Source organism: Canis aureus, chromosome 5 (genome assembly GCF_053574225.1).
Source record: "Canis aureus isolate CA01 chromosome 5, VMU_Caureus_v.1.0, whole genome shotgun sequence".
NCBI classification, from domain to species: domain Eukaryota; kingdom Metazoa; phylum Chordata; class Mammalia; order Carnivora; family Canidae; genus Canis; species Canis aureus.
The window spans coordinates 12,732,892-12,753,740 of NC_135615.1; the positions used below are offsets into that span (position 1 = coordinate 12,732,892).

At 34.3% G+C, this 20,849-nt stretch overlaps 1 protein-coding gene across 1 annotated transcript in view; it reads right to left on the minus strand.

The window, feature by feature from the left end:
• The window catches only part of MALRD1 (MAM and LDL receptor class A domain containing 1), a 759,283-nt gene that overhangs the window by 241,285 nt on the left and 497,149 nt on the right, over positions 1–20,849 (minus strand). Inside the window, 1 exon segment of the mRNA XM_077896425.1 lies at positions 19,518–19,701. Within this exon segment, the coding sequence (XP_077752551.1) occupies positions 19,518–19,701 (184 nt within the window).

The window sequence follows — 20,849 nt, forward strand, 5'->3', positions numbered from 1 at the left end:
GGGCTTTACTGAAGTATAAGAGATTCAGAAATGCTGAGCAATCTGATTCAGACTTTTTAATTAGCCAATCTTGTCTATTATTTATGTAGTAAGGTTACCGTGGAACACTGTTATATAATTTTCAATTTATGTGCAAATTTCAGGGTTACACAATGATCAAGTTATGCTTTTGTGCATAAAATTAATACAAACAAGTCTAATCATAGTAAATATTATCTTTGACCCTTTCCATTGAACTCCCTCATATTTGTAAGATGTGTAAAATTTTATTCTGCACTGTATTGTCAATACACTATTTCAATCAGCTTTTCAGAATTTAATAGGAGTACTGTAGATTGAAGATGATTATTAAAACTGAGACTCAAAAAAGATATTTAGAGGTACTTTATGATTGTAAACAAATAATTCCCCCCAAAAAGAAAATTTTAAATATTTTTTAACAAAACCTTAAAATCTCCCTGAGTAAAATCTATAACAACAGTGTGGTTTGGTTAAATTAGGTAATCTTTCTGAGGCTCAGATTCCTTTTCCGATAAATTGAGATCCTGAAGTTCCTATATGAACTTGTGTATTAACACTAAATGAGATGTTTAAAGCAAAGTTTTCAGTATATGCTTGCCATTTTGGTAAATATCCTATTAATATTAGTTTTTCCATTTTTTTCTTAATTCTTGACTACTTGCCCTCTCAAAACCTTACTTTCTTTATGTATAGAATAGGTTCCTCTAAATTTTAACTAAGATAGAATATATAAAGTGGATAAAACTGTTGACTTCTGGATGCTTGATGTCCTAATTCATTCAACCTAGGTCCGCCTTCTTTCTACAACTAATCAGTTTTGTGAAAACATTAATAATATTTTACATTATCATTCACTTTCTAAACAGAGTTAAAAATGAAACCAATACTAATAGATGATATTAATTGTTGATTTACCATGGGGTAAGTACTGTTTTAATCACTTTGCAAGGATTAAATGAATACATTTTCACAATAATTCAAATGTATAAAAGAAGCACAGAGTGGTTAGCTAACTTGTCTCAGGTCACATAGCTGAGAAATAGTAGGGTTAAAATTCAAACTCAGGTAATGATCTGAAAGCCTATTATCTTTGTAATATCTAAGATAATTGCTTTTCAATCAAAAGAATAAAATTCTTTTTTGAGAGAGAATTGAGAGAATATATAATTAAAGTGCATTTTCTACACTTTAAAGGAAATTCGAAAAATGGTAAAATAGTTAATGTTTTCTTGGAATATAACCTAATATTTCCAGACTAGAAAATCCTAGAAGCTCGCTGGATTAATTATCAAATTTAATATTTAAATTACTTAAAATGTTTTGCAAGTTATTTTAAAGAGAAGCTCATTAAATAGTACAGTAAAGAACAAAGCAGTATTGACATCTTGGGAACAGATGTACATTTTGAATGGCTACACTTTCAAAAAATGATATTAAAATTTTTCATAACATATGTTATAAAACTTCCCAAACACCTTTATGTTAATAGTATATTTTACATTTTAAAATATTATGGACAGAAAATCATTTTGATTAGCATTTCTGGCAGTATGAGATTTTAGTCATGTAATTATTATGACCAACTGAGAAGAAATATCTACATTGTGTAATAAAATATTGAAATATGTATTTACATGCAAGAGTCTCAAAGCCAGAAATGGAATGGATTCAGCCAACTGGAAATTTTTTTCTTCCTTTTTTTTTTTAAGATTTTATTTATTTATTCATGAGAGACACAGAGGGGGAGGCAGAGACACGGGCAGAAGGAGAAGCAGGCTCCCTGTGGGGAGCCCAATGTGGGACTTGGTCCCAGAACCCCAGGATCATGACCTGAGCCAGATGCAGACCCTCAACCACTAAGCAACCCAGGTGTCCCTGTCAAATGGAAATTTCTGTTGAAATCTGGAGACAACTTCATTGGCTTAGAGCCAATTCAGAGCAGGGGAAGTAATGGAGGTTCCTGCACAAAACTGAGACCAGAATGGCTTATACCTGCTGCATTACAGTAAATGAGATACCTACCTTAGTGGTAGATGGGTATATATTTGTATATATGGATGCAAATATGGATATTTGTGTGTGTATTCATATTCACATGAATCTAAAATTTATATAAAATAACAAAAGGCTAACAAAGAGCCAAGACACTCTTGTGAAAGATCAAAATCAAGAGACTATATACTTCAGACAACAAAACTTATGCATTTTAATAAGCAAGATGGTGTGGAATAACAAAGGGATAGACTAATAGACCTCTGAAACATAAAAGAAGACCTAGTCTGAGCCTCATGTGTTTAGAAATTTGATTTTCGACAGACCTGACATGCAGACTGGAAGGAAAAGAATGGACTAAACATACATTATCAATCTTCAGGCTGAGCTACGGGGATGTCAGAGTACATAAAGATTTTACAATGGGGACAAAAGAATATAGTTTTAAGGAAATCAATTTTTAGATCTCCATTTCCAAAGATGAAGCTTTTCAAAGCAGATCTTCTCAAGAATGCACCAGTGATCATTCTGATTCTCCTCTGTGCACTTGGTTTTGCAACCATACTCCACATTTTATAGAAGACAGACCTTTGCATCTTTCCTCTATTTGACATTCAGAAATATATATGGCCAGGTTGTGACAGCGGAAATGTGGTATTTCTAGTGCATTTAAAGTCTCATACTTTTAATTCCATGATTTAAAAAAATGATTCATCTAGATGAGACTAAAATAAAATTAGCATGAAACAATTTCATACAATATTATTTACTACCAATGTATACATAACTAAAAATAAAGCTATATTTTTTAAATTAGGAAAACTGAAGTACAAATGTAAATATATTTGATATTTACAAGCTCTCATCAAAGTTGCCTTTGGAAGTCGGATACAAATTAACACTGCTCAGAGTGAAAGCTAGAGAAGTATATATATCTATAGAAATATAGAAGTCTTCAGTGTACTGTTAGTAGCTACGAGTTAGATGTTCAGCCCTTCACCTCACAAAACTGATTCTCTGTAATAACATCACTGCCCCTGACTAATAAATATGGCGGTAGAAGACACTTCAACAGATTGTATCACAAATTATGGTAGATTAAAAAGAAATTTATGCCTTAGAGCGAAGAAAGAAGAGAGACAAATGGCTAACATGCACATGAAAAGTTGCTCATCATCATAAATGCAAATTAGGGAGATGCAAATCAAAACCAAAATGAGATACTACCTCATATTCATTAGGATGACTAATATTAAAAAAAAATAAGATAAAATACTCAGAAAATAATAAGTCTTGGTGAGAATATGGAGAAACTGGAACACTTATGTACTGTTGGTGAGAGTGTAAAATGGCAGAGTGACCATGAGTAACAGAATGGTGGTCCTCAAAAAAACAAAATATAATTGCCATATCATCCAGCAAGCCTGCTTTTGGACATATACCTACAAAAACTGAAACCAAGGACTCAAACTGGTATATACACCATATTCTTATTATTCACCATAGCCAAAAGGTGGAAGTAACCCAAGTATAAACTGACAGAGAACCCATAAGCAAAATGTGGTATACACATATAACAATATAATTCAGCCTTAAAAAGGAAGGAAATCCTGATATGTGCTACAAGATGGATGAACTTTCTATGCTAAGTGATGAAAGCAAATCATAAGTAAGTCTGGTTCCACTTTTTGAGGCACTTAGTGTAGTCAAATTCATAGAAACAGGAAGAATGGCGGTTGGTTGCCAGGGGCTGGGGATGAGGGAAATAGGGAACTACTGTTTACCTGGGATAGAGTTCCTGTTTTACAAGATGAGGAGTACTTGGATGGATGCCAATGATGGCAGCACAACAATGTAAATATCTTAATGTCATTAAACTGTACATTTAAACATGACTAACATGGTAAATTTTATGTCCTTTATGTTTATGAACATAGAAGGGTAGGCACTGTGCTAGGTGCTGGTGTAATAGGCAAAGCCTAACTTTATCTTCAACTTAAATTTGGAAACACTATTACTAATCAACAAGTGTTGGATGCCAAACTGTCTTGCCTTGATTTGCATGGACTGTAGGATATTAGCACTAAAAAGGCAAACAGTATTGTCTAGGATATTAAACTTGCATATGTTTTAAAGAAATACGTGAGGAATGTGGAAGAAATTCATATTCTGCAAGTACTGCATTTACAAGTGGGATAGGGGATGTGTTTTTATACATTTATATGAATTTTAAAAAAGACAGGCTTATTATAACAAAAAGTAAGTCTGACTTAACCTGTTTGACAATGAGAACCGTCTTTTGCCAAACAGTACACATGGCAGACATTTTCAAATCAGTAAGTGAGCTAAGTCTACATCTACAGAGTTTGATATAAATATGTCTGAATCATGTCTGAATGAGTTAAAATCACATTAACTTATTTTATCAAAAAATAATTGACAAAGCTACATTAAAATCATTCATGTTTCAAATTTTCCACATCTTGGGATGCCTGGGTGGCTCAGTGTTTGAGCATCTGCCTTTGGCTCAGGTTGTGATCCTGGAGTCCTGCATCGAGCCCACATCGGGCTCCCTGGAGGGAGCCTGCTTCTCTCTCTGCTTGTGTCTGTCTCTCTTTGTGTGTCTCTCATGAATAAATAAATAAATAAAATCTTTAAAAAATTTCCACATCTTTATGAGTATATTGAGTTAAACAAGGAGCTTCTAAATGGAAGCACAAAAGGTTTTTCAGTAGTGATTCTGTAAGTCTTAGTGGGTAAATCATTTTTGGATATTGTTCCCAGAAAGTGAGAGAATGAATGACTCTACCACCTGTATTATAATAAGTACTTTTATAAGTCAGGTGGTGTCTAATTTGTTGCTTTCAAAAATCTGAGGAGTGACTTAATATTCTGAATCTGGGTCAAAAAATAAGTTTTAATTAGACAGCAGTTTTTAATTTACAACCTATTTTGACATGTAATCCAGTTCAAACACTTGAGAGACAATGCTATGACAAAACTTCAGTCTTAACAAATATCACAATCTTATATGGATGAGGTTGTTTAACACTTAAGTCTCTAAAGCAAAAATTAGAAATAGAATCAAATTTCTTTTAGCCAAGGAGTAATCATCCGCAACAACATAAAACAACTGATGAAATTAATGAGTCACAGTTCCGTGCATAGTGAAGAATCTCAAAAATATATAGCTAAAAGAGGAGCAAGTCACGAAAAATGCACATGATTTTACAGTGTAACTATTTATATAAAGTGAAAAAAACTGACCAAGTTAAATTACATTATTTAGTACAATCAACTGTGCTTCAACTAAAAATGAATTCCAGAGGATGATTATCATAAAAGGCAGGGTAGTGATTTCCTCCTGTCAAAAAGCACACATAAGAAATTTCCAAAGTATAGCTAATGCACTTAATTTGTGTATAGTAACTTGGGGGATCATTTTATTCTGACATTAAGCTGAACATATGATTTAAGATACTGTTTTATATGTATAAGAGGGGCTCATAGTACTAGCTACATGTTAGAATTACCTAAAGCTTGAAAAATTATGGATGCCTGAACCCCACACCCAGAGATAAGATTTGAAATGGTCTAGAAGAAGGCCTGGGTAGAAACAGTATTTTAAGCTTCCCAGGAGATTTTAGTGTGCAGCCAGGGCTGACTGCCACATTCACTGATGCATTTCACAAAAAATAAGTAAAATTGTTTTAGGAAAGAAGAAAGAAAGAAAGAAGAAAGAAAGAAAAGAAAGAAGAAAGAAAGAAAGAAAGAAAGAAAGAAAGAAAGAAAGAAAGAAAGAAAGAAAGAAAGAAAGAAAGAAAGAAAGAAAGAAAGAAAGAAAGAAAGAAAGAAAGAAAGAAAGAAAGAAAGAAAGAAAGAAAGAAAGAAAGAAAGAAAGAAAGAAAGAAAGAAAAAGGAGAGACAGAAAGAGAGACAACAAAAAATAAGGAAAACAAATGCTTGCCTTCTCAGAATAACACATTTGTCATCATAGACTATACTAACATTAGTATCAGAACCAGTAAGGAAAAAGGCTGAAATGAGGGAGGGAGTTGGCTAATTTCTGGAAATGGGTTTTCTGGGATCCTGGAAAACTGGAGATTCTGAATTTTTCAGATCAACTAATCACTGAGGTTATTGGCCCTTTGGAGAAAGACCCCACATACCTCACTATGCATATGTTCTCGTGGTTTCTTGAAGATATTCCATAGCTTCTTGGGAAAGAGCATGCCCTTAACTTCATTTCAATGTGCTTACAATTTTTAACATATCCTGAGATAACATTCAATCAATGACTCAATTCATAAAAATATATCTAGGCATAAAATAGTTCTTGCTAAAGATGATCTCAAGATCTATTAACAGTAATAGATCAATTAGTGAATAATAAAATGATGAACTTCTAAATATTCTCATTTCTTTTTGGTTTTCTTTTTTTAATAGTTCAACACATTTAGCTTTAGTATATATTAAAAGAACCTTTAATATGTTGGACTAGACTTATATTTAAAGCAATTAAGAAAATGAAAGCATCACTCTGCCAAATGAATTCCTATGAGTCCTTGATAATCACCTAATTCCACATTTTAGTTTCCACCAGAGTAAGACAATTAAGAGAATTCTAATTAACTACTAAGAAATAAACAACTAAAATGAAACCAGGGTGTTCCCTCAGTGCAAAGCACAACAAATTAAAAAATAAAATAGTAGATCACAATACTAGGAAAGTAAAATGGACCAGCATGTTGTAAGGAAAACAACATCAATGTTATGGTGAATTGTTTTTGGTAGGGTACTTGGGAAAAAAGAACAAAAAATATAGAGTGTAATTAAAGTTAGACAAAATCTCTATGGTGATGGAGAAGTGTGGTGCAAGGACCTTTAAACGTAAGTACTAAAATTAAAGATGAAAAACAGAAAAACATGAACATCTGAGTGTTTCTGAAACTTAATGACAAAAGTAAACCTATATGGTAAAACCTTCATTAAATAAAATTGAACAGAATTAGGTGAATGAAATGTTCTCAGTGAAAGTACTACAAATATGAAAAGACAATGAAAAGCAAGAAAAATATATTTAGAATATGTCTTTTAAAATATGGTTTCTATAGTTAGTGAAGAAAGAGCACGTCCAAATCAACGCAAGAAAGCAATGGCCCAATAGAAATCTCTGGCAAGGAAATGAATGGGCAATTCTCAAAATAAATGTAATTGACCTATAATGCACACACTGGTTAATAAAAGATTTAACTTCAGTATTAATCATATATATATATATAAAAACACTATCAATTCACCTACTAAATTATAAAAATGCATTGCTCAAAAAATATGAAAAGGGAAGTGATCTTGATGAAAGAGATGGAGATTAAAGAAAGAGTTAAGAAGATATTATGGAGATGGGGGGGGGGGGGAGGAAGGAAGACATGCCCATGCCCAAGGATTGAGAACTAAGCAGTTGGCAATCTTAGCAGAGAGCATATGGAGAAATAGAAGAAAGAACAGGGTACTCTAAAGAAAGGTTTGACAATATATTTTTATTTATTTATTTTTATTTTAGATTTATTTATTTGAGAGAGAGAGTTGGAGTGAGCATGAGCACATGGAGAGGCAGAAGGAGAGAGAGAGAAATCCTCAAGCAGACTCCCTGTGAGCTTGGAGCTAATCATGGGGCTCAATCCCAGGACCCTGAGATCATGACCTGTGGTGAAATCAAGAGTCATAGATGCTTAAACAAATGAGCCACCCAGGATAATATACCTTTAAAGTCCTAATTCTGTATGCTCTTAGGCTTAAAAATTGCCCAGCAGGAAACTCTGGTAAGCTACTAGTTCTCTAAACAAATATCCACCCCCTTCCTCTTCCTTAGTGTTGAATAAACCCATGTCTTAGATTTTTTTATGGTTTGAACATGAACAAAATGTCGGCTAATTAGTTGTAAGTGAAATTGATGTGCAATGGTTTTAAGGAAATCTTTTAAAGGACAGTTAGTACATGCTCTTTGCCTCTTTCTCCATCTTTTTTTTTCCTGCCAGCTTGAAGGTAGACATACTGACTCTCAGAGCTAAAGCAGCCATCCTGAACTATCAGCTCTCCCACAATTTTTCACACACCCTTCACCTCCTTCTCCATTCCTACTGCATATTCTAGGGTAGTTCTTTGATTTTTACCCACACCATTAGACTAGTCATCTACTGAAACAGTCAATTAATTACTTTGTGTACTATATTTCAACACTTGATTATAGGAAGTAGTGTATTAATATTTGTTGAATGAGTAACATCCTAAGAATACATTGTCAATGGACCCACAATGCAGTTGTTTACCTTATTTCCTTCATCTGATGATTCCCTCTCATCCATATGGTCACAAAGCTTGGGTCCCAGTAGGCTTATGTGTATAAGGACAATGTCCCTGCCGTTGAGCATCATTTGACCCAAGATCAGTTGATCAGAATCCCCTACTAGGGAATTTAGAAATATAACTAATGAGTTACTGCAGCAATGTATTAGGGCCCTTAAACCATGAGGTGTAGTCATGTTTTCTATCTATGAATAGTGAGGCAGAGAAAGCTGGTTCTACAGGGTGAGGGAGTAAAACACGTGCAGAGATGCAGTTAAGAGAGATAAAAGGAACAGAAAAAAGCATGGCTCAAGTTCCCTCTTCAATCTTGGTTTTAGAATCTTCCTGAAGCTGGACTGTGTTGCTGATCTTGGGTTTCCTGAGATTCCTCCTATCCTTACATAAACTCTCTTTGTGTTTAATGCTATTGGCAATTAAACTAGACCTAATTAACCTAGAGAATTCCCAGAAATTATCATGAGAATGCATAAAGACCAAAAGACCAAAAAGTAAACTAGTGGGAAGAAATCCAAACCACACTTGGTTTCTTTTGCTGAGCTCCTTCCTGACCTTTGAGTCAACAATTTAAAACTCTGTATTTCCCAAATCTGCTCAGGCAACTTTCCAGACAATTTGTGTGACTTATTTTGGTTAAATCCTTCAAGAAGCCATTCTGTATTAAATATCTTTCTTCCCTCCTTAAAAGAAATCATGCATGTGCTGCATCTAGTTTGACCTTGGCACCCACAAATATCCAGTATATACCAGTTTCCTTCTACTGTCTTGATGCACAGGCAATGCATGTTTCTGGAGAACAATGAAGACTGTATGCAACTAACCAGTGGGGGGATTAGGCCTAATACAACACAGAAGCAGTGCTGATTCCCATATGATTTTCTCCACCTCAATAACGTCTTGTGTCACCAAGGAAGACAACAAACACAGCTGAGCCAGAGAGCCAAGAAAGAATGCAGGGCTGTTTGGGGTGTGCTTTACCTGTTTCTCCACATGCTTTTTTGCAAGTGCTTATTTATTGTATAGCTTTTTCAGCCTTTGGGCACTTTCCCCTTGTCTCCATACTTAAGTTACTTAAGTTACTTAAATTACTTAAGTAAGGCTGTTACTTAAACAGCCTTAAACATTTTTTTAAAGATTTATTTATTTATTCATGAGGGATGCAGAGAGAGAGAGGCAGAGACACAGGCAGGGGGAGAGGCAGGCTCCCTGTGGGGAGCCTGATGCAAGACTCAATTCCAGGACCCCGGGAGCATGCCCTGAGCCAAAGGCAAACAGCTACTGAGCCACCCAGGCATCCCTAGCCTTAAATATTTTTAAACCAAACTTCCACCAAGGTTTCTTGCTTCCCAACTCACCTTTTTTTTTTTTTTTTTTTTTAGGTAAAGTAATACATTTACTGAAAAGTTCCTCTATTTGGACTTTAAAATATTTTGTACTGTGCTAGTACCTATTATGGTTGTTACTGTTTATATTAGTATTTAACTTAGTTACTTATGCTTCCAATAGCTTTCCCTAATCCTATTTTCCCACAAGCCCTTTCTTTGTGTTACTATTCAAAATATGAGATTTTTCAGAAACTCATATATGCCTCTGTGTATAAGTACATGTGTGTTATATCAAATATAAGACAAGAAAATTTGTTCCTATTCTTGGCTTTGTACATGTATATATACATGCAAATTTTACTAAAACCAAGTTCTTTATGTTTGCTTCAACTGATATAAATTTCTTGAGCTCCACATCTATTTATTTAAAACTCACCTATAGCTTGTATATATTACATATATTTGTATTAATGTTTCAGGACTGAAGAATATATCTTTCAACTGTGTAATGGAAATTAAAAAAAATCATTAATGTAAAATGGAAGTCCTGTTGATATGAATATTAACCTTGAACAGAAAATAATTATTAAAACATAATTCAATAAAAACTGAGTACCATATTGTCACAAATACTCTATGAAATTATCTTACTGACCAAGGTATTAAGTGTGGAAATGATAACTGTAATTAAAAAAAAAAATTCTAATTAGAAACTATATGAACCAAGGATAATGTTAGTTTTCAGATCTACAGTACCCTTCATTTGAACTTAGGGGTATTTCAAAGGCTATTTAAACCTTACTGAAGTGTATGCTTAATTATTTTTCCTTAATATTATGAATGAATTATATCATTGTTCTTAGATTACAATCAAGTATAATCACATCAATTATAATATTTACTTTGTCATTGTAATAAGATTATAATTACAGCGTCAAATGTGGACCTTTTTGACACTGGAACACTAATCTTATCAACTATTTTGATAGATAAAGTAGTATCTAATATTTTCTAGGTATGTAACAAATGATTTCAATATACTGCTAAGAAATTAGATCTATCCATGGCTTTGATTTTTTAACTTAAAATAGCTGATTAAAGATATAATAAACTTAAATGCATAGTCCTGATTTTAAAAATGTGGGCATGGTGCCAAGAGCAAGAATCGATGCCCTGATTTTACAAGAAGCAAGTAACTTGGCTCTAAGGCTTATTGAAGAACGATGTTGTTGGTTGACTGTGACAATGAGGCTTCTCTCCTGAGGCCTGTCTCAGATCAATTCAAGCAATAAAGCAAAGCGAAGACTATAGCCGGAGCTCTGATTTCACTTATTGCCAGGGTTGATGGCACAAGGACTCTCCACCTCTTGGTTCTGAATTTTGTGTAGTGTCAACTTTTTCCTCCTGACTTACTTTCCCCACAAGGCTAGAGTAGCAAGTTTGCTAAAAGCTCTTTCTTAACATATTTAGAATATTAGAATCTGAAAAGTAGGTAGGTATCTTTCTCTTTTACATCTTCAGTTTGAAAAAACCTGCAAAGGATTGATAGCTTGGTTGTAATTTCTTTTTTGTTCATTAACTAAGCAACCGCAATCCTCATGCGGTAACCTCAAAGAAAGCAAATTTATCTGATGTGAGGGTCACAATGCTGGACAACCCAATGTCGAATACAACCCTACTGATGTATAGTACAATTCTATAATAGCTCTATCAAAATACTCCCTGTAGTATAGGAAATTGCATGGAGTTGTTAGATATGACCAAGTAGATTATATGACACATAGTAAATAAACCAAAATCTCAAAAACACCATTTCTCAAGGGTCACTTACTATACATATTTAGAACAAATTGGTAGAGGGACTTTACCAATTCAGAAGACCAGGAAGATGTAGACACGACATCTGGAAAATAAAGCCTCTTCTATGACAGTATCAGAAGGGAGACATGGAGGGTCTCCAGCGTGTAAATGCCTCAACCTGGAAGTGACATGTTACTTGTTCAGAGCACACTGGTCACATTGATTCACCTACCCAAAAGGGTCTGAGACACATGGAAAGAAAATGGATACTTTGCAAATAGTTAATAATCTCTACCACAAACAATTATAGGTTTAAAAATGTGTAGTATTTGTTTATAAGTCAGTGGATTGATATAACTACTTCTGCATTGATGAAGAATCAACATTTTGAATCAATAAAAATTAGCTACTTTTCTTTCACTGAAAAGTCAAAATATTAATATTTGCATCACTATATGGTATATATTTAATAAAACATGCATTTATATATGGACATGTTAGTAATACAGATATTTAAGTTAGAAAGGAGATCTAATCAGGGTATAAATTTATCATAACAAAAATCTTAAAACATGACCTTCACACTTTTTGTTTTTTAATAAAAGATATTTCCAGGTAGGTAAAGTAGTTACTTCAAATAAGGCTATTTTTTTCCACTTGAGAACCACTGAGTATTTTACCTAGCCTATATATATATATATATTTTTTTTTTTTACCTAGTCAATATATATTTATATATTAAACAGTCATCAAAAATAAATGCTACTATTTATAATGATGTGTATGGAGCTAGTGTATAGCATGCTAAGTGAAATAATTCAGTTAGAGAAAGACAAATACCAAATGATTTCACTCGTGTGAAATATAACGAAACAGATGAATATAGGGGAAAGGGAAAAGAAAAAAGAAGGAAGGAAACTATATGAGACTCTAACTATAGAGAATAAGTTGAGGGTTGGTGGAGGGGAGGTGGGTGGGCAATGGGCTAGATGGGTGATGGGCATTAAGGAAGGGCACATGTTGTAAAGAACACAACATGTGTAAGTGATGAATAGGTGAATTCTACCCGAGACCAATATTATAATATATGGTAACTAACTAGAATTTAAATAAAAACTTAAAAAAAGAACAGTTGAAATTACTGACACACTATATATGGCAGGTGCTGTGTGTCCGCTTTTACTCCCGAGGTATTTATCAGAATTTTAGTACTATTCCACATTTTTATGACTAACTATGGCTAAGGTTCTTTGCTGTTAAGCATCAGTAAGGGAACTGACCTGGCTGGTATTAGTTATTGCAATGTCTGGGTACCACAATTTTCTGGAGATTTACTGAGGATTAAATTAAATATGATGGTGATGATTGTGATGATAATTGTAAGTTTAGCATTTATTGAATAGTGAACATAAAGCGTTTTTGTTCAAATGTCTCGGCATATGTTAATTTGTTAAATCCTTACAATTACCTATGAAGTAGGTCTGATTTGGAGGCAAATGGAGGCAACAGAGTTGATAAGCATTTATTCAAGGACACATGGCAAGTAAGTGGCAGCGACAGAATTTAATCCTATGCAGACCGATGTCAGTCAGCTTGTTTAAACCCGTGCTGTGAAGAAATCTTCAGTACAGAGCAGGCATTTCTGATGACAAAGTTCTGAATAATGAAACCCATCACTATCCTCCTACCCTTCTTTCTTCGGCTTCATCAACATGCTTTCCTCCTGATAAATCTGCCTGGCTGGTCCCGAGGTCTGAGGAACTCTTCATTGAGATGTTTGCATGGTCATCTCTTATTTCATTTAAGATTCTACTCAACTGTAATCTTCTAACAGTTTCTTACCACTCTAATCAAGGTAATAATTCTCCACTGTTTTCTCCCTCTATCATTCACAGCATCTATTACCCATGATACAATATTACATGTTACTTTATCAAATGTAAATCAGGTGAAGGCAGAAACTTGCTCTGAATTTGCACACATATACCAAGATATGAGTAAATGGGTTCTATTAATCTAACTGTCCATCCATCCATCCATCCATCCACCATCCATATATCCATTCAGTCTTTATTTATACATCCTTATGTTATACAGAGCTACAAATCAGTTAGTCATTAGTTATTAAAAACAAGTGACTTAATTATTTCACTAGGATACAATGTTCAGTTATTATATATATATATATATATATATATATATTTTTTTTTTACACACTTCCATCCTCCTTTTCTTTTTTCTTCTCTTTCCCTTTTCTCATAACATATGCTTTGAAAGAAAACTGTGTGAGATCTAAAAGCAACACTTGGGGCACTCATATGTTGAGTGAAAACACAGCTCTTCATCTAAACTAAGTGAAGAATGTTAAGTTTTGAAGGCAAATTCTACAGGCTTCTGTTTATAGATTTATGTATTCGTGAACTTTATATAGAGCAATCACTGTTTTGTGATCTCCCAAGTTCCATTTGAATCCAGAGTAATGCTGCACTGAAATCATTATCATCAAGCCACTATTTTTCACTCCAGATCAATTACTGTTTAAAGGACACTTAGGAGTCGTACATACAGTTTTTGAGGGGAAAAAAATGAAAGATGTGAAAGTGCTTATAATAAAAGAGAAAGATATTCAGGTTATGTGTGAAGACAATGCACCAGACATCTAAAATTATAATGACACTGGCTTCTCTTACTTTATCCCCAAACTATTTCCTTCCTTTCACATTTAGGATTATTTGGGGAGCATGATGAGCTTTGTTCAGTATGTATTTAGAGAAAGGCAGAGTCACTACTGTGCTACTGTCTACTTAGAAGATTTTATTGACTTCTAGAAGCATTTTCTATTCCCTAAGATATTCCTTCATTTTCCCTGAAAGAAAATCTGGTCATCATTCAATTGAATCTTTTAGATGTTTTAGTGGTAAAGGCAACATCTTATACTGTGATTGGCCCCGCCCTAAGGTACCAGGCTAAGGAACCCAACTTATGAGTTTCTTGGAAACAGTTCACAGAGCAGTTGAAGAAATATAAGGCACAGGGGCATGTGGGGAAAGGGAGGAGGTGCCGGGAGTCCAGGAAGAAGCACTGAAAAGGGGAAATGGAAAATCAATAAAGCCAAACACTATAACACGTGCATCTCAGCCCTGTTCTGAGCAGATGTGTACGGTACATTGCACAGAGCTTTCTGCAGCTCAGGCAATCGATAAATGTTTGCTGAACACGTGAACAGAACAGAACCAGATCTTAAATGATGATGACATAAAAAGTGTTGTGCCTAAAACACTATCAAGTCTTTTGAACTGGTTGTTCCTTTATACATTTAGCTAACATATATTCAGTGTTTATCTCATGCATTCTTCAAAGCACTTTGCATAAAAGGAAATGATTTAGTCCTTCTAAGAGCTCTCTCAGATGGAAGCAGTGTTATTGTTTTGTAGCTGAGAAAATGAGACAAGGGAAAATCATGTGACCTGCCTAAAACCACAGAGCAGAAAGCAAGAGGGTAACTGGAATTTGCACCTAACCTAATGGCTTTGTAGAACTGGGCTCCCAACAACTAACATAAATGCTACTTAGTATTCATAGTAAACTCAACAAGTATCAGCTGAAGGATTGTACTTAATAAATAATACTCTTTGAAAAATGAGTAACCACTTAAATTTAGAAATGACACTTTGATAATTACAATGATGGAATATTACTTTCCTGTCTACATAAATTTCAGTCCCACTTCTCTCTTCTATAGGTAGGTAGTTGCACTTTACAAGATTTTTATTTAAAAAAAATCATTTTAAATCAACTTGAATTTTAAAAAGAGGAGATATCAAGTTCATAATCTGTCACTTACTTTTTCATGAATAAGCTACTTGCCTCTTTGTTAACTTTATCCAGAAAGGAGATAAGCTTCCTAGTGTGTCCTTGGACAGACCATATGCCTAAGCTTTTTTTTTTTTTTTTTCATATGCCTAAGCTTTTGCTTTATTTTTCTTTTTTAGAAAAATATAATAGATTTGATAGTAAATTGAAGATAGTACTATGATGTATTCAGAATGCAAAGAAATAAAAAAATAATACATATAGCTTTATGTCGGTCATGTACTAAACATTACCTAATAAATTGAGTTGTAAGTCTTTGAAAGGAAAGTTAAAAGTAATCACAAAGCTCAAATAGCTTTCTTACCTGCAGGTAATGTAGATAACCACCAAATACAAATATAAACACATATAATTTATATATATCCTCTACCTTCTTCCGATTTCATCAATTTTAAACTTTGTTCTCGGTTATTCTGAACTTTTTAAAAATATGCCTAGATTCCAGAGTTGTCAGATAGTTCTAGGAATATCTCAGAGAATCCATTATGATCCTGCCATTGTGTAAATGTGAAAACTGAAGCTCTATAATGACCTAGCCAAAGTTAGAGGATTAGTGTTAAACCTCTGAAAAAGGTTATAAATCTATAGAATCTACATAAGTCCATAAAAACATATAATACCTTGCTTTTTGAGATTTTCTGGCTCTGCCCCACCCCCTACTTTGATGTAGGTCTTCTCTTCCCTTCATCTGTTCCTAGCCTACTCAATTTTGATACCACTCCCAGTGCTGTGTCTGTTAATACTTTGTTTTGTGGGGTGTTTGAAAATGAATTGCTGAAATGGAAGAGGATTATGTTGTACCCAGTTTGAGAGTTCAGTGTCAACTGCCTCAACCCCACAGAACTTACCACAGAGCCCTGCACCCACTCATTCCATAAGTGAGTGAAACCCCTCCAGTTTTAGCTGACATTATCAAATCACCTGACTGCATATTCCAGGGAATATCTATTGGCTCTTTCATGATTCTCATGTCTTCTCCTTTATAGACATAAATAACACAAAGGTCTTGTGGTTGTTAGTGGTGTGTCCCTAATTGCTTGTATACTGGCTTTTGTAGTGATGCGTTTTCACTTCATTTTGCTGTCTATGTTTTCTGTGACTTACTGACTTTGCAAACTAGGTGCTCTGACTGTCTTGATGTGAGACCTTGGGAAAATCCAGCAACTACTACTCCACCATCACCACCATCAGCACTCATGTTTCCATAATTCTCTTGCTTTTATATACTTTGTTTAAAAGCATATTGATTTAGCATTTAGAATTTATGTACCATTAAGGTCACCTATATTAAGTTTATAATTTTATGGCTTTAGTATATTTACAAAGTTGTGCAACGACTGCCATAAAAAATGTAGACTATTTTCATCATCCAATGCAGAAATGCCAATAGTCATTAGTAGTCACTCCCCACCCCTTTTCCCTTCAGTCCTAAGCAACCACTAATATACTTTCTCTCTCTCTCTCTCTCTCTCTCTCTCTCTCTATATATATATATATATATATATATATATATATACATCTGCTGTTGTGTATATTTCATATAAATTGTATCATATAATATATGGTCTTCTGTTATCAGCAGTATGTGACAGAGAAATAAATAGGAAGCAATGTTTTAAGTTCTTCACCTCAAATAGAAAACAGCAATAATTCCATGATAGACTTTATGGCAATGTTGGTTACCTAGTACAGAGAGTGGGCAAGTGAAGGAGGGAGGGGAGCAGGGGCAGAAGGACAGGGAAGAGAGAGAATCCCAAGCAGACTCCTGCTGAGCATGGAGCCCAATCTCATAACCCTGAGATCACAGTCTGAGCTGAGACCATCACCTGAGCTGAAATCAAGAGTTGGATGCCTAACCAATGGAGCCATCCAGGTGCCCCCCCAAGATTCCTTGTTTGTTTGTTGTTCTTTTTTTAAGATTTATTTTATATATTTTAGAGAGAGCATAAGTAGGGGGAGGGGAAAAGGGAGGGAAGCAGATTCCCTGCTGGATGGGGAGCTTGATCTCACCACCCTGAAATCATGACCTGAGCTGAAATTAAGAGTCAGACACTTAACCTACTGAGCCACCCAGATGCCCCAAGACTCCTTGTTCTTGACCACTGTTCTGTAGTGCCTCTCTGATTTTTAGGTGTTTAATTAAATTCCATTTACTTCTAAATTGGTGATAGTGCCAAGGAACTTAAGGTAACATATTCTGAGTAATACTAATATTTTACTAGCATATAGTACAAAACTAAGGAGACAAAATAATCATTTTCTTTTAGTTCCATAGATATTCTTTCACACTTTCTCATAATGTTTTTTTTCCTCTTTCTATCCCAACAAAAACATAATTTGAAAACCCTTATTATTTATAGCAGATTGGGCTTTAACTGCTTTTTAATAAAGCAATGGTTGGGCAGCCTGGGTGGCTCAGCAGTTTAGCGTCGTCTTTGGCCCAGAATGTGATCCTGGAGACTCGGGATCGGGTCTCCCATTGGGCTCCCTGCATGGAGCCTGCTTCTTCCTCTGCCTGTGTCTCTGCCTCTCTCTCTCTGTCTCTCATGAATAAATAAATAAAATATTTAAATAATAATAATAATAATAATAATAAAGCAATAGTTACTTTGTCCTAAAACATATTTGTTACACAACTGTCCGTATTTAAGTACAATTGGCCACAATTGGCCTCTTTATTTTGAGGACACAGAAAGAACTATAGTCCCCAAATGTAGTTTATCACTAAACATAAGACATTAAAGTATTTCTCAGTAAGCGGAGCATTGGATTGAGCTGAGAAAAATTAACTAGAATCATGTAAATTCTCACAGGACTTTACAGGAATAGAGGGAAAAAAACAGTGCAAACTTCTCTACGAAACTGGCAAAGTTGGAATAATAACTCTCGGATTTCTTCTGTCCTGAATCAACCCATCTAATAATCATTCTGCCTCCCTTAGGAGGAAAGGAATCTCTCTTGTTTAATAAAAGCTTCTTTCTTTCTAAAATCTTAGAAAAAAGTTTTTAAGATATTTTTAAACTTGTCAGAATCATTTATAGATTGAACTAACTATAACAGAAATTTAGCTTATTACTAGGAAGATGACTAGCAAAGAACCAAAGAAGCACATTCTTCTAGAATAAGCACATATATTCTAAGATAAATTTTCATGATTATATGTTTATAACCTCATTTTCTGTTATCCAGTACTCTCTCCCAAACATCTCCAAGCCCAAATCCCATCCCTCTCCTGACATGGATACTTAGAGCTCTGTGCTCCCTAGATCACCTGGGATCTTTGAAGCAGCCTTACTCATAAAAGAGCCGATGCTGTAACATCACCAAATACCAAACTTTTGGCATTTTGAAATGCCTCAGTGAAAAGATACTTTAGTGTAAGAGTGATAATAAAATTAAACAGCACTTAACTTTAGCTTCCTATTTCAGGATCTTGCCTCTGAGTGAATCTGTGTAGAATTCATTGGCAGTGTATGTCACATGGCACTATCTTGGAAAATCAAATGGAATAGTGCCTCCAAAAGAACTTTGCCAGTTGTGAAACTGTACAAGGATATTTATAATTATTTTTGACATTTTCTGGGTAGTTTTGTAAAGAAAATCTAAGTAGAGTTAAACTTCACACTTTTGGAAGTGAGATAAATGATAGCAAAACTTTTCAAGTTGCTGTTCACTTGTTGTAGTAGCATAAATACCCAAAGCCTTGCTCTCAACTCAAGTTCTGCTTGAATTACACCTGGTTGAATTTATTTCTCATATATCCACTAAGTGACAGCTTTCAAACATTTTTTTTTACTGGCTCACTTTAAATTACTTTAGATAAACATATGTAAATATTAGGCGTACACTTAATTCATGTTGAAAAATAGTGCAAAGGAAAAAAGTGCAAAGAAGAACACTTCTACATGTTAGAAAAGGGATGGTCTGGAACAAAGGAAGGAATTAAATGTTTGTGCACTTGTGGGAGGGAGAAGCTATCCTCTCTTAACATGTAAGTTCAACAATTATGGAATGATGGCTTCCAACTTATTTTTATGGAGGTACCAAATATGTAACAGCAGAACATTTTGTAAATGAGAAATAAAGATAAAATGGCTAGAGTATGAAAACTGTTCCAAGTAGAAGAGATTTCCAGAAACTTACCAGTCATGCAGTTTTTAAATTCAATGTGATCAATTGCAGCTCCTCCTCCTAGATCTCTTGTTCTGATACCTTGGAATATGACTTCAAAATTCCTTAGCTTTCCTAGCAGGATGACAGCCTTTTGCCAATGACCACTGGAGTTCTGCTCACTCTCTTGCCATACTCTTGAAAGTCCTTTTTCTGTCTGAAGGTAACAAGTGTGTATGAGAGTAAACACAAAAGAAAAAAAAAATCAATCATTTAGAACAGAGGCATTTTATTAGTGAAAACTGATTAAAAAACAAACAGTGGAACTCCAACAATATCAGTGCTATACTTGATCTCATCAAAGCAAAGAAGGATGTTAATTTACTACAGTGCTTCCTACAAGAAGTACTGATAAATCTGTTTTGGTGTTTTCAGAGACACCACTATTTAAAAGGGCTCTATCCAGGTCATTCTATCTCTCCTTTGCATGAACGCAAAATTCTCGATATCTTAAGGGATCTTAACATTTTACAGAAGCCCTGGTTTATGGCTCTGGATGCTCCCTCAACCTTCTATTCACATTCTGTAATTATTTAGATTGTATCTTCCATCAAAGAGTGGATATAATTTCCATAGGGAAAGAGAAAAAAGGATTGAAGGAGGAATACGTGGGAGAGTTCTCTATTCCTGATGGATACAACAGAGGGATTGTGAAGTGAGCCATGGTGGCAAAGTGATGCTTTCTAAGATTAGTAAGATTTCAAAAATTCTGTTATTCTGTTAATTTGGGTATTTAAAATTATATTATAATATGATTGCTATATGAGCATCAACTACAACTGTGTCTATATCACATTCTTCAGTTGTAAAGGAAAAATTAACTTCCTAAAAAAACTTATGTAAGTATCCCCTCTGAAGGTTTAAGTTTGGTTGTCATTGTTCTTTGTGTTTCTGGTCCCTGGTCATCCTGAGAATTAGATGTTTTAATAAATCATGATGATAGTGGACACATTACAAAGAAAGAGAATAAATAAACCATATATTTGCTATATATAACATTATAAATAAATATATATACTTGCTGTATATATTATACACGTACATATATGTTAATGGTTATGGTTAGCCCCAAATGCTTAATATCTCAGGGTCCACTATTTTGTTTTCATAACAAATTAGCATCAACAACAAGGAATAAAACCTTTGTGTCTGAAGCTTTTAATAAAACTTGTGGAGTTGAGGGGAATACTGAGGGGAATGGCAGTCAGAAAATCAAGCAAGCTGTTCCAATAGATTTATGGCATGCAACTGTGAAGTACATAATTTATAGGTACTTTTAAATATAAGCTGAAGAAAAAGGAGAAA